This window comes from Chlorocebus sabaeus, chromosome 7 (genome assembly GCF_047675955.1).
Source record: "Chlorocebus sabaeus isolate Y175 chromosome 7, mChlSab1.0.hap1, whole genome shotgun sequence".
Lineage (NCBI taxonomy): Eukaryota > Metazoa > Chordata > Mammalia > Primates > Cercopithecidae > Chlorocebus > Chlorocebus sabaeus.
Window position 1 is genome coordinate 123,586,755 of NC_132910.1, and position 14,147 is coordinate 123,600,901.

Sequence of the window (14,147 nt, forward strand, 5' to 3'; positions counted from 1 at the left end):
GACAGATCTTTTTTGCAAGCTACCAGAATTTTAAAGGCATATTTTTTCTTAAGAAAGTCACTTTCTCATTATTCCTGGGTCATCTGCTTCTGCTTTTTGCTATTCCCCAACTATATTCACTTTCACTTATCACAGAGGTGTAAATTGATGAAAATTAAATATTTCTACTTTATTTAATATTGCAGTTTAGGTGAAGAGATGGGAACTACAGCCTAAAATCAATTTTGATTATAAAGTTTTAATATTATCAACTATTTTTTTTTATTCTAATCCTCATTAAAAAATTTGGCCTGGCCACGTGTGATGGCTCACGACTGTAATCCCAGCACTTTGGCAGGCCAAGGTGGGTCGATCACAAGGTCAGGAGATTGAGACCATCCTGGCTAACACAGTGAAACGCCATCTCTACTAAAAATACAAAAAATTAACCGGGCATGGTAGCACACACCTGTAGTCCCAGATACTTGGGAGGCTGAGGCAGGAGAATTGCTTGAACCTGGGAGGCAGAAGTTGCAGTCAGCCAAGATCGCACCATGGCACTCCAGCCTGGGCAACAGAGTCAGACTCTGTCTCAAAAAAAAAAAAAAAAAAAAAAAAAGGAAGAAAGAAAGAAAAGAAAATGTGCCCTGAGGACAAGTAAAATAGAATGCATTTCATACAGAATGTTTGTCAAAATGAAATGAAAATAGTAAGATGATATTACAGACTCACACGGAGGTTTTATGCTTGTAGTACACAGTGCCATCCCAGAGCAGGACTCTCAAGACATCATCTGTTTCCTTTCTGGTCCCCAAATGAATCAGGCAATTCCGAATTGGTGGCAAGGGCTAGAATATTACAAAACTATGTTGACTCTGATCATCTATCTGTTAAGCTAAACTGGAGTCCAAGGAGTAGAAAACATTATGGGCCAGACAGTGCTGACAGGATGGTAGGGTACACAGCAATGGCAAGTAATAATCTCTCAGGGAACAATTCTCACACTCTCGAGGTCATTTCCCTATCTTCCTATCTATGCACCCAAGCACCTTAGAAAGAAAGGAACCCAGAGGGAACTGAGAAATCAGAGCTTTCTTTGTGGCTCTGTCTCTTTTCTGCATCTTGCTGTGTTAACAGAGCCCTTCCTGGTGCCCACCATCCCCCAAAAGCACCCAAGGAGTGCGCGGAGAATGAAGAGCAGGGACAAGGTCAGACAGGAGAGGCCCGCTGGGAGACACTGAACGCACGGAGTGGGTGGAGCGGAGTAAGAAAATGTACAGTCTCATTAGGAATTAGGTACCAATGATAGTGTCTCCAAATCCAGCAGACCTCTGGGCATAGTTCCAGGCCTGAATTAGGACTTTGTAGTCATTTTCAAGATAAAGCACTTGTCCTAAATATCACTAGCTTTTACTTGAGTCACTTATGTCTGGATCTCATTAAAGTTCCCGGCCATTGCGCTCATTTTATCTTCTAAGCGCAACTGAGAAACAGGAGCGGGCCAATGCTCACACCAACTGAGCAATTGAAATAAGAACTTGAACAGGACACAAGAAGCAGAGACTATGGGACACAAGCCCATGAAAATGTGTTGCAGCACATTTAAGCTGGAGGCATCAAAACTGGTATCTTCTACACAAATGCAGTTGTTCTCTTTACTGTTTAGAACCATAGAGGTTGAAGGCACATCAGAGAGCATCTCATCTCAGCTAACGCCTTTCCTAAAGGCCACAGGAACATTCCATTCATGTGTGGCCAGCCCGACACCCAGGCTCTCCAGTTTCCAATCCTGCACTCTTTTGACTGCTAATAATAGCTCTACTATTTGTGGTACCTATTATGTGCCAGAGACTTATTCTAAGAGCTTTACAGGTGTGGCCTTACTTAATCCTATAGCCACCCCCGTGATGCAGGTATGTATTACTGTTGCCATTTTCAGGTGAGGAATCCGATACCCAGCATGGATGAGTAACTTGCTTAACTCCAAAACTGACAAAAGGGCTGAGCTTCCTACACTGAATCCACACACTCTCCTACACCTAAGATCCGTGCTTATTCCCCACGACCAACCTTCTGCTTCCTTTACCCCAGGAACATATCTGTGGAAAAGAATGGCTACTTGGTGCTTCCTTTAGCCCCACTTCATCATGCAGTGAATTACTAAATTCTGATTGGTATCTGTGTTGCACACATAGAACATCAGAACACACAGTTTTAAATGTACTAATGCTCAGTGATCTCTCTAAAGTTGGGGGAAAAGGATAATAGCTTGTTTGTCCTCATTCTCTCCTAGATTCTTGTTTCTGGAAATGCTTTAGGCAATTTGATGCCTGAGAGGAATCTCATTCTCTCCAATTTCAACACCTTTAGTTTTACGTAAAAAATAAAAAATGTATAATCATGAAATAACAGAGGAAATGAGAAAACTGATATAATAGTGAGCTGAATCTTTACTGGCTCTGATAAATTAACTACAAAATTGGCAATTGAACCCCATGCCAGAAGCAGAAATGTGTGCAAAGCCACAGGCCAATTGTATCATACCCCTTGCAGTTATGAAAACTCTCATTGTTCTTAAACCACCAACCAGGGCTGCCTGAGGTTGTCCGTTATCTTTTCCTTTTCTTTTTTTAATTTCTGGTGCAAAAAAGACCACCTTTTGAGTGAATAAGCCAATAAATTACCTTTTTTTTTTTTTTTTTTTTTTTTTCCTGCTGCACAGAACTTGAAGCGGGTAGCTGAGACCTGGATGGATGAATTTGCCGAGTACATTTACCAGCGGCGGCCGGAGTACAGGCATCTCTCCACGGGGGACATCTCTGCCCAGAAGGAGCTGCGCAAGCAGCTCAAGTGCAAGGACTTCAAATGGTTCATGGCTGCTGTGGCCTGGGACGTGCCTAAATACTACCCTCCAGTGGAGCCCCCGCCCGCTGCCTGGGGGGAGGTGAGGAAAGGTTGCCTGAAACCTGCGCCTACCTGGGAGACTGTGTGCCTCCCCCATAGCCTCAGGTGGTGGGAGGGACTGCTAAAACCTTCACTTTTACCCTGCAGCCAAGTAGCATTCATTTAAATCATCTGAAATACGTGAATGTTCAACCTCTTTTTAGCAATTACTAGACTTAGCCTTCAGAGTTGATAGCCTAACCCAGAATTAGTGACCACTGTTGATTCCCCAGATGATTTTTGTTGTTGTTGTTGTTGTTTTTGTTTTTTGAGACAGAGTCTCACTCTGTCTTCCAGGCTGGAGTGCAATGGTGTGATCTCGGCTCACTGCAACCTCCACCTCCCAGCCTCCTGCATAGCTGGAATTACAGGTGCACACCACGACGCTCAGCTAATTTTTGTATTTTTAGTAGAGACAGGGTTTTGCCATATTGGCCAGGCTAGTCTCAAACTCCTGACCTCAGGTGATCCTCCTGCCTTGGCCTCCCAAAGTGTTTGGATTATAGGCATGAGCCACCATGCTCGACCATGAATTTTTAAAATACACCTAGAAAATATTTTTCTTTGAGATTAGGGAAATCACCACCAGCTTTTGTAGAGAATTAATGTATCTGTCATACAAGTGCTTAAATATGGGTACCTGATAGACGTGAAAAAAACCCTCTGTCTTGGGGCACAGCCTTGCTGCTATTGGTATATGCAAGTACAAGGCAGTGAGGGGGCTTGGCTATTTTCCCCTCCAGGCTGTGCTGTGCAGAATCATAAAGAAATGTATTTCTGTAATATACAGAACTGTTACACAGGCAGCCACATTGATTCTTTAAAGAAGCACCAGCCTTTCCACCTCTGAACACTTCTATTCAGTGGAAATAGAATGGAAAGAGCTGAATAGCCCCAGGTCCCAAATTTAAAGTATCTATCTTTTGGCATAGAAAAGACTATTGCACTGGGTTCGGTTCCATTCAATACTGTTACTATAGCCTTTCTCCATAGAATAGAGTGTACTAAAGCAGGACTAAAATTGGATAGGATGGATTTATCCTAGCCATTCAACCTGCTCTTAGCAGAGGATATCGGGGGAAATGCATCAAGGCTAGATGTTCACACCATCCCACTTCCCCAGTCTTTCAGAAATCAAGAGTTGATTGTCTCACATTGTGGAGGAGTACCATCAGTGTCCTTGGTTTTATAGTCTCTGAAAGAAGATGCCATTGCCTAGATGGTGTCTGTGGCTGCAGAGCTCTGAGAAAAGGCTACCCCAGGGCATGATAGGAGAGGCCAGAGGACTCAGGCAGTGTTCCTGGGTGAGCTGTTCCAAATCCCTGTAGAGGATGTGTTCAGCAAGTCACAGGTGCACTGCTTGTTGTGTTCAGAGGGTCACTCTTCATACCTGGGACACCCAGGATGAAGGAGAGAGTCAATCCTGCCACTATACCCTCCAACTCCTCATGGTTTTTGCATGTGTATGTCGTCCTGATATTATCTGCTTAATTCAAGTTAGTAATTTGGTCTCATCCTTTGCATCTTAAACATTTTATTAAAACTTCCCTAGAATATTAGTAATATTAGCCTGCCTGTATTAATGTAACTGTCTACCACAGACTTAATTCATAGCAGTGGAAATTTGAAGTAGACAGATACCAGAAATAATTTTCTTATCCTAACGTGTTGGAAGGCATGAGAAGTGAGTTCCTTCTACAGTTTTATATATATATATATATATATAGAGAGAGAGAGAGAGAGAGAGAGAGAGAGAGAGAGAGAGAGTTCTGCTTGTCATCTTTCTATGATGATTCAAATGCTGTCCTGCCTAGTGACTAAGAAGTACACTTGAGGAGCCCACAGTATCATTGTGTGATTCACTACAGAGCTAAAATCTCATCAATCTTTTATCTGCCTTATGTGGAAACATGAATTTTTCTTCCTACTGGTTACTATGTTCTTCAAACTGCAGCTGGTCACATTTTTCCCACATTACCTGATTAAACCATAATCTGAATTTATATAGCACCTTTTCTAAATAGACTCACATCTTCCACTGAGGTTCTAGGAAAGGTACAACTTTCCAGGAAAAATCAAAATCAGAACCATCTTAAGCCCAAGTAGGCTATGCCAGTGTGTTTATATCTATTACCCTAGATTGCCTCATACTTTTACAACACTTGCCTTATCCCTGGAGACATTTGCATTCATTATTTCTGGCTTAAGCAATCAGACATTGAGATGATTCGATTTTTTATTTTTCCCCAAGACAAGGATTTGCTCTGTCACACAGGCTGCAGTGCAGTGGCATGATCATAGCTCACTGCAGCCTCAAACTCTTGGACTCAAGTGATCCTCCCACCTCAGCCTCGTGAGTAACCCAGACTACACATTCATACCACCAGTCCCAGCTAATTTTTTAAATGTTTTGTAGAGACAAAGTCTCAATATGTTGCCCATGCTGATGTTGAACTCCTAGCCTCAAGTATTCCTCTTGCCTCAGCCTCCCCAAGTGATGGAATCGCAAACATGAGCCACCACATCCAGCAACAGATTTTTTTTTTTCTTTTTAACACAATGGCAAATTTCTTTCCCCCAAAGCCTCAGAACAGTAAACAAATAAAGGTCATATTTAAGTTTAGGAAAGAAGGAAATGGTGACATAATTTATGGGCCAGTTACACTCAGTTGTATTTGTTCGGTGAAGATGTGATGCATAGCAAGAATGAAGACATAGAGGATGGGAGGAAGGCAAGAAGAAAGGAAATCAATAAAAGACAGCAGTTTGCACTGTTAAATATTAGTTTTTAAAAGTATCTGATTCTCAGGCAGAGTAGATCTCTGACAATATAAGTGAAACATGTACATTTAATGTAGGAGGCAAGTGAAGGATTTGAAATGCAGCTTAATCTAAATGAAATGATGAAAAAAGATTATTTTCTAACTGTAGGTGGGTAATAATATTTTTAAGAGTGGATAGACCAGGCACGGTGGCTCACGCCTGTAATCCTAGCACTTTGGGAGGCCGAGGCGGGTGGATCACCTGAGGTCAGGAGTTCAAGACCAGCCTAGCCAACGTGGTGAAACCCCGTCTCTAATGAAAATACAAAAACTAGCTGGGCATGGTGGCGTGTGCCTGTAATCCCAGCTACTCCGGAGGCTGAGGCAGGAGAATCGCTTGAACCAGGGAGGTGGAGGTTGCAGGACCCAAGACCTGAGATCACGCCACTGCACTCCATCCTGGGTGACAGAGTGAGACTGTCTCAACAACAACAAAAAAAAAGATAAAAAATTTTTAAAAATGCAGAATATATGTGTCGACCAACTTAATCTCTGACAAAAAAAATACTTTCAAAATGTTGACACATGCAATTTCTTTTGCCTTTCAGAAGGTTTCTTAAAATAAACTTTTTATTTTGGAATAATTTTAAATTTACAGAAACATTGCAAAGATAGTGCAGGAAGTTCACATATACCCTTTAGTCAGCTTCTTCTAATGTTAACATTTTATATTTACTACATTAACTGTGGTATATTTAATCAAGCTAAGTAATTAACAGTATAATACTATTAACTAAACAGGACTTTATTCAGATTTCACTAGTTTTTTTTACTAATGTCCTTTTTCTGTTCCAGGATTCAATCTCATATATGAGAGAGCTTTTTAGTTTCCTATAAACTTTAAATTAATTGTTAGAATGGGCAAAGTTCCTAAATAAATGTAATAAGTCAATTATTGTTGTAGTAAGAAAGTGAAAAGGGGAATGCAGATTCAGTGGTTCTTTTCAAGCAATTATGGGAAGGAACCACAAACCTCCAGCAATGTAAACACAAGATTCCTTTATGGGAGATCTGGGCCAAGAAGCAGGGCAACTCACCGTTTTATGCACTTGTACTTGGAACAGTTTTCCACCTGCTTGTCTGTGCCAGCCTGATTCAGGGTAAACAATGACGTGCTCAGGCAATTTTTGGCTCTGGTACTTGGAACTCAGCTTGTAAAGGATATGTTACAGACCATAAACAGCCTATAAACCGCCACTCATTTCCCTGACAAATTCAGCTGGATTACTGCACTTGTCTTCTGGCTCATCTCCCTGCTTCTGCCCGCCCCGCTTCGGTTTATTCTCAACACAGTCCACTTAAAACCAATCGGAGATGAGGCCACCCCTCCTCCATCCAAGTTTTCACTGGCTGCAATCTATCGCTAGGTAAAAATGAAAGTCCTTACCTATAAGACTGTAAACAATCTGACCCCTGTTGTTTCCTCTCCAACCTCCTCTCTGACTCCTCACCCCCTGGCTTCCTCCTCTCAGGGCCCACTGGCCTCGTCACCAGTCTTCACACAGGCCAGGTCAGTCTGACCTCAGCACCTTTGCATTTACTATTCCTACAGCTTAGAACCCTCCAGTCTCAGAAATCATATGGCTCCCGCCCTTACTTCCTTCTGGTCCTCACTCAAAAATTCATCTTCTCCGTAAGGTCTTCCCTAGTCAGCCTATCTAAAATTGCAACAACACCCACACACATCCACATGCATACTTACACACTCCCTACTCCCTTTCCTCCTTTATTTTTCTCCCTAGCATCCATCACTATGTAACAAGCCATGCAATTTACTTTTTTTATCATGTTTCTCATCTATCTCTCCCACTAGAAAGTAAATTCTGTGGCACAAGGATTTTGTTGGTTTGTTGTGTTGCTACTGCTCTTTTGCAGAAAGACACAGTGTCTAGCATATAGTAGGTGCTCCATAAATGTTTGTTGAATGAATGAAAGATGAATAATGGGGGATCCTGGCTCCCTGTTGTCTCACCTGCCATTCACTGCTTTGCCCACACACCTGTATGTGTGAAGCCTTCTCAGGGCACACTAGGCACTCACTCCCTCCACAGCCATACAAAGTCCACTTCTTTGGAAAGCTCGGCCAGAAAGGCAGTTTGAGTAATGACTCTCAGGTAACTGATTCTCAGGAACGGTCGTGTCTGTGATCCATTTGATAGTTAAACAAGTTACAAAATATTCCGTTCTGACATCCTATGGGGAAGAAGGAGAAATTCCAAAAGTTAAAAGCCTCTGTTCAGCAATTTCCAAACTCTGCCTACCAGATTCCTACTTAAAAGGCAGAAGAGATGACAGTCACATCTGATAGAGCAGTACTCTCCAGAAGTCATTCCATCCTCTGGTAGGCAAGGAGAGTGGGTAGAGTGGGGAGGTGATGAGTCCCAGAGAGAATAAATAGGATTCTGAACCATGGAATAAATTGAACAGCCCTCAGTGCTGTTCAAATAGAAGCAATGTGCTTTCCCCCATGCTATGTTGGATAGGGTAAGAACAGGTTTAAAGTGGAAAACTATTCTTAAACCACTCACATATGGAGTGTCTCTTTTTGTGTCAAGATGCTAAATGAAAGAAACTGAATTTCCTATTATTTTCCCCTTCTCCTCCTTAGAATTCATGAATTTGCTAAAGTCATTTAGAGTGCTCCTTTATAGTCTAAAGAGAAGAGTTCTTCAGAATTCTAAATATCATGTGTAAGAAGGAATAAAAGATGTAAAATAGACAAACGTGTCTTTTCCAACCAGTGCCATAAATTCTTTTAAGAAGTGTCTGCTTACTGTCCTCAATGTGCCAATCTGGGCACATCCATTTGTCACCTTGCGACTGTGCAAACTTTTTAAAAAACCTTTATTTTAAAAATTCATGCCAATACCGAACTACCTAGGCTGTTTATTTGAATTCCTTCCTCAAGATTAATGTCACCCTGAATTGTGGAACATTCACAAAGACAGGCACCCTAAATAATTCCAGTTCTCCTCTGCTGCAGGCTGCTGTTCTTAACTTCTTTTCACCTGCTTGCTGCTTCTTTCTTCTAATGTTCTCGCAGTGTACAAGGCTTTTCAGGTTTTTCCCTATTAGCTTACATGAAAGGAAGTTCAACATTAGGAGGTGCATTATCTCAAAGACCATCTGAGGATGCGATGTTGTCTCTTTCCAAGAAATTCTGTATGAGTGCTGCTGATGTGTGATGCAGGAGTAAAAAACAGGCGCTTTCTGCACGACCAGTGAGGGTCCCTCGCGTTCTTTTGGGAGAGGCAAAGCCAGCTTTCCTGAATTCCCCTGCAATCTAGTCTCACAACCAGGAAAGCTGCAGAGTGAGATTGTCCTGCTATTTCCGTGGAAACTATGCAGGGAACTGTCTCTGTCCTTTAGGTGCTATATCACATCAACCCAGATCTTTAAATTAAGCACTCATTCAGAGATGATTTATCGTTCAGACTGTATTAGACTCGACTTGATCTGTCATTTATTTTCTTAGGCAGAGGCAGTGCTGGTACACTATGCTAAGTCATCTCTCTGGGGCTCAAAAGCAAGGTTGGGAAAAATGTAGGAACACATAAAGTACTGCATGATCCTCTCGAATATTTCTGTGCTTTCTGAGTTTTCAACATTGAGACAGGGCTATGAAGACAAACTTGAAAGTGTCCTATAATAAACACAATTTGGCTGGGCGTGGTGGCTCACGCCTGTAATCTCAGCACTTTGGAAGGCCGAGGTGGGCGGATCACAAGGTCAGGAAATCGAGACCATCCTGTGAATGGTGAAACCCCGTCTCTACTAAAAATACAAAAAATCAGCCGGGTGTGGTGGCGGGCGCCGGTAGTCCCAGCTACTCGGGAGGCTGAGGCAGGAGAATGGCGTGAACCTGGGAGGCGGAGCTCGCAGTGAGCCTAGATCCTGCTCCTGCACTCCAGCCTGGGGACAGAGCAGGACTCCATCTCAAAAAAAAAAAAAAAAAAAAAAAGATTGACTCCCTGTTTTAAAAAATTTCACGCAAGGATCCCAGGAACCTCCCCTGCTCCTTTTTATTGGCGCGCTATTCTTGTCCACCAGCCTGTAGATGGTTACTGGATTTTTAAGGCAGGTTGAGGGCAATTACCACTGTAGAGGCCACTCTTAGTTATCACAGAAGCCAGCAGGTCACTTTGTCACCCCTTTGTTAGGTTGGAGGTATTCCTATGTCCAAGACTGGAAAAATTATATTGAATTGTTCCATCTATGCTAACTTTCTAAGGCTGTGGATTAGAAATTTTGCTGATAGTTGAGTGAATTCTAATCAGTTCTCTTAATTTTTCAGTCTAACATTCTCCCAACTGATTTATTTTGGCAAAGATTAATTTTATTAATTCTATTTAAATTCTTTTAATTTAGTGTCATTCTTGGAATTAGAAAGGCTGTCACCCAGGCTGGAGTGCAGTGGCGTGATCTCTGCTTACTGCAACCTCTGCCTCCCAGGTTCAAGTGACTCTCCTGCCTCAGCTTCCCGAGTAGCTGAGATTACAGGCATGCACCACCACACCCAGCTAATTTTTGTATTTTCAGTAGAGACGGAGTTTCACCATGTTGGCAGGCTGGTCTTGAACTGACCTCAGGTGATCCACCCGCCTCAGCCTCCCAAAGTGCTGGGATTACAGGAGTGAGCCACCGCACTCAGCCCAGGGAGTCAATTCTAAGACTAATGCCAATATGCATTATTGGGTTTGAACTTTGACTTTAATCATCTGCAGGCAGGCAGCAGTTTAAAATTAAGAACCAATATTCCTCTAAGTGTCCTTGCAATGTATTGGGCCGCTCTGTTAGCAGCAAGCCATCGTGCCCACTGCTCCAAGCTCTGAGAAGTGTGGTGACGGTGCTGCTAAAAGGTAAGTTGTCTCTTACATTCCCAAGAGAGACATTGTTAGCAACCTGAAGGTTATCAGTCAGTCTTAGATTTTTGTAAGCGACCTAAAACACAGCTACATCTGTCGTGGTTTGGGAGGTGGGAAAATAAACACTCCGGTGCTCCCCGTTAGCCTCCATGGCTAAATTCTTTCTCTGTGTTTCATTTTGTCACAATTATCTCTGTTTTTGATCCGCTTGATTGCATTTCCTCCTATTGACTTTAGGAGACGCAGGAATTAACGTTTACCTTCTATTTCCAAAGTTCTCTGTTTGTCTAATTGGTAACCTAGTTGTATTTTGCTCGGCCTTCACTTACATCTTGCCTTAGACCTTTTCCTTCTTATAGAGCTTGCGTGGCCCTTTGGGTTGAGATTTTATTGCCCAATCTAAATGATGCCCGGCCAATTTCTGGAAAGGATGGCCTATTGTAAACTAGTTTAAAAAGAAACTAAAATAACAAGATAATCTCAGGAGGAGCTTAATTTTCTATACCAATCTCTAGCACAGGAAGGATAAATCAGCTTTTTCAAGTCTTGTTTTAGACTCAAGTCTTCCAGAACTAATCGTATACATTCAAACTCTTTGCCTATGCTTTTTTTTTTTTTTTTTTTTTTTTTTTTTTTGGTCAGAATTGCATACAAATTTGTAGCAAATACAGAAGTCTTCCATTATCCATGGTCTCACCTTCTGCAATTTTGGCCAACTGTATTATGAGATCCCAACTATAATATTATGGGACTTAATGATATTATGTTATTTTGGAGCAGAAAGAGAGAGAGAGAGAGAGACCACATTCACATAACTTTATTATAGTATATTCCTATAATTGTTGTATTTTATTATTGTTGGTGTTAATCTCTTACTGTACCTAATTTAAAGTAAATTTTAACATAGGTACCTATGCATAAGAGAAAACATAGTATCTGTAGGGTTTGGTACTATCTGTGCTTTTAAGCATCACTGGGGGTTTGGAATATATCCTCCAAGAATAACGGGGGACCACTGTAGTTTTGTTTTGAATTTCAATACTCAAGTACTTCCCTGCTGTTGAAAATGATGGAATGATGCCAGAAATAGAAAAGCCACATTTTCTACCATATTCTTTCTTTAGAATATATTGGCATTTCTGATGCTAAAAGCATGGCATCTGCATGATTTTGTTTAATCATCAAGACCAGACAGAACATTGAGGCTAGCTAAAGAAGGAAACAAGCAACATGGACATGATCTTACACAAAACTGATGACAAGAAATCCTTCAAGTACTACAGAACATGGGTTAGTGTCACCAAAACACCAGACAGCAGCAGATCCAGTGTGGGGCTAGGAGAGATGAAGAATTGGTAGAAAAGAGAAAGGGGAGTACTGCTACTTCTCCAAGAAGAATACTCAGAAATCAGTAACAAGCATTCACTCCCAAAAGGAGAAGAGCCTTTCCAGAACAGGAATGAAGGCAATCAGATCTGTACCTTACCAGTGGAATTCAAAGACCCAGTCACAGGCTCCAAGCTGAGTCCAATGCAAAGAGACCATAGGGAACCAGTAATGTAAACCATGCTAATGCAGAGTTACCCTGCATATATCTGAGAAACACTCCAAAATACTACCTTCTGGAAAGACAGAGACTCATCCTCTCCCCTCCTCTCCCTATAAAAAAAGAATAAGAAATCTGCTGTGAATTCAATCTGAAATACAACACTGAGGAAGCCAGCAAGACAAAAGCTTCCAAACCAGAGAAGGAGGTGTCTAAGATAGATCTCAGAAAGTATAGAACGACAAACACATTCAAAGGTAACAATACTGCTTTGAAAGGAAAGACCTTTAGAACTCTAAACAACACAGAGTTAGAACAGGAAGTTTTTGTGAACCAGGCTGAGCCCTAAGAGACAGAGAAGTGTCCCTGTAAAAAGGTCATATTTTTTAATACTTCACAGTGACAACAGAGAAGAGAGTCCTACACAGGAAATCTTCCTCTAATAATCCAAGAAAATCATCTCATTTATATATGAGATCGTTCATATATGGAAAATAAAAGCAGTTTACAATAAAAGCCCATACTGAGATCTAACAAGGATAAAGATAGGAATGAATCAAATATAGTTCCAACACATAAAAATATACTACAAAACTGGCTATAAAGAAGATGAAAACTACAACATAAGATTTCAAAATGAACTAAAACAATCTTAAAACTAATTAAAGCTTGAAAGAACCATACAAATCAGAATTAGAACTGCTCAGAAATAAGATGGCTAGAACGATATGAACCATCATTTTACGGAAAGAGAACTGAGAAAACTCAGGGATGAACTAGAAAAGAAAGAAACAGTATTTCAGAAATGAAGGGTATATTAGAAGAAATAAAAAGGCAATGAGAGACCACGGAAGGCACAGTAAGAGAAACTGAGGCTGGAAGGGAAAATGAAGCTAATAAAACAGACACAAAGAAAAAAGAACAAAAAGAATTTGTCAAATGATTTGGAGCAATAAGTGAACGAGATTCAACATAAAATTTCCAAAAGAAGAAAGCCCTCTGAGAACAAAAAACAACTAATATATAAAACTATAATTCAAAGAAACCTTTTCAAAATAAAAGATTTGAATCTATATATTAAAAGGACCGTCTGGGAAACCAACTTAGAACCATCAACACTGAAATACTTTCTAATAAAATGGTTGTATTGTTAAAACAAGAAAAAAAATTGTGCATCCAAGCAAAGAATGAATCAGACTTTGAAGTATAAACATTTTGTACCAGAAGACAATGAAGCAGTATTGTAAAGATGCTCAAGAAAGGAAAATATAAGCCAAAGATTTTATATCCAACCAAACTATCCCTCAAGTATGAAGGTGGGTGCTGTCATTTCAATTTGTCCCCTGGAGTTCATGTTTTGGAAACGTAATCATCAATGCAAAAATGTTGAACAGTAGAATCTTTGAGAGGTGATTAGGTCATGAGAGCAAAGCCCTCATGAATGCATTGATGCTATTACCACAGGAGTGGGTCATTTTGGGAGTGACCGTCTAATAAAAGAGTGAGTTTGGCTTCCTTCCCTCTTTCTCTCACCCCCACAGGATGATGCAGCAAGAAGGGCCTCACTAGATGCAGCCCCTCAGTTTTGGACTTCCCAGTCTCCAGAACCATGAGCCAAATAAATTTGTTTGTTAAAAATTATAGTCTGTGATATTCTGTTATGGCCACACAAAACAGACTAAGGCACAAGGCCATCAAAAAGCCATTATAAATATTCAAGGACTGGGATTATTTTTACCAAAGGCCTTTCTGAGCAATCTGCTGGAGAAGAAGCATTAGAAAATCAAGACCTCCTTGAAGAAGCTCATTGCACGGTCTAGTAGAAACTGGCCACAGGATGGAGGAATATATAAATTATATATAATCTGGCAATGTAGAAATAATACAAGTAACAAGTGGGGAAAGTGAGTGGAAAGCAGAATACATTTGCTGATTGTTGCATAGGCATTAACTAGGAGTAAAACAGTATCATCTATGTTTAGACACGGGGGA

The 14,147-nt window shown here is 40.9% G+C and overlaps 1 protein-coding gene across 1 annotated transcript in view; it reads left to right on the plus strand.

Annotated features, from left to right (window-relative positions):
* Positions 1-14,147, plus strand: part of GALNTL6 (polypeptide N-acetylgalactosaminyltransferase like 6) — a 994,726-nt gene that overhangs the window by 910,867 nt on the left and 69,712 nt on the right. The window contains exon 9 of the mRNA XM_008000268.3: positions 2,702-2,923. Coding sequence (XP_007998459.2) covers positions 2,702-2,923 — 222 coding nt within the window. The remainder of the gene's footprint in view (positions 1-2,701; positions 2,924-14,147) is intronic.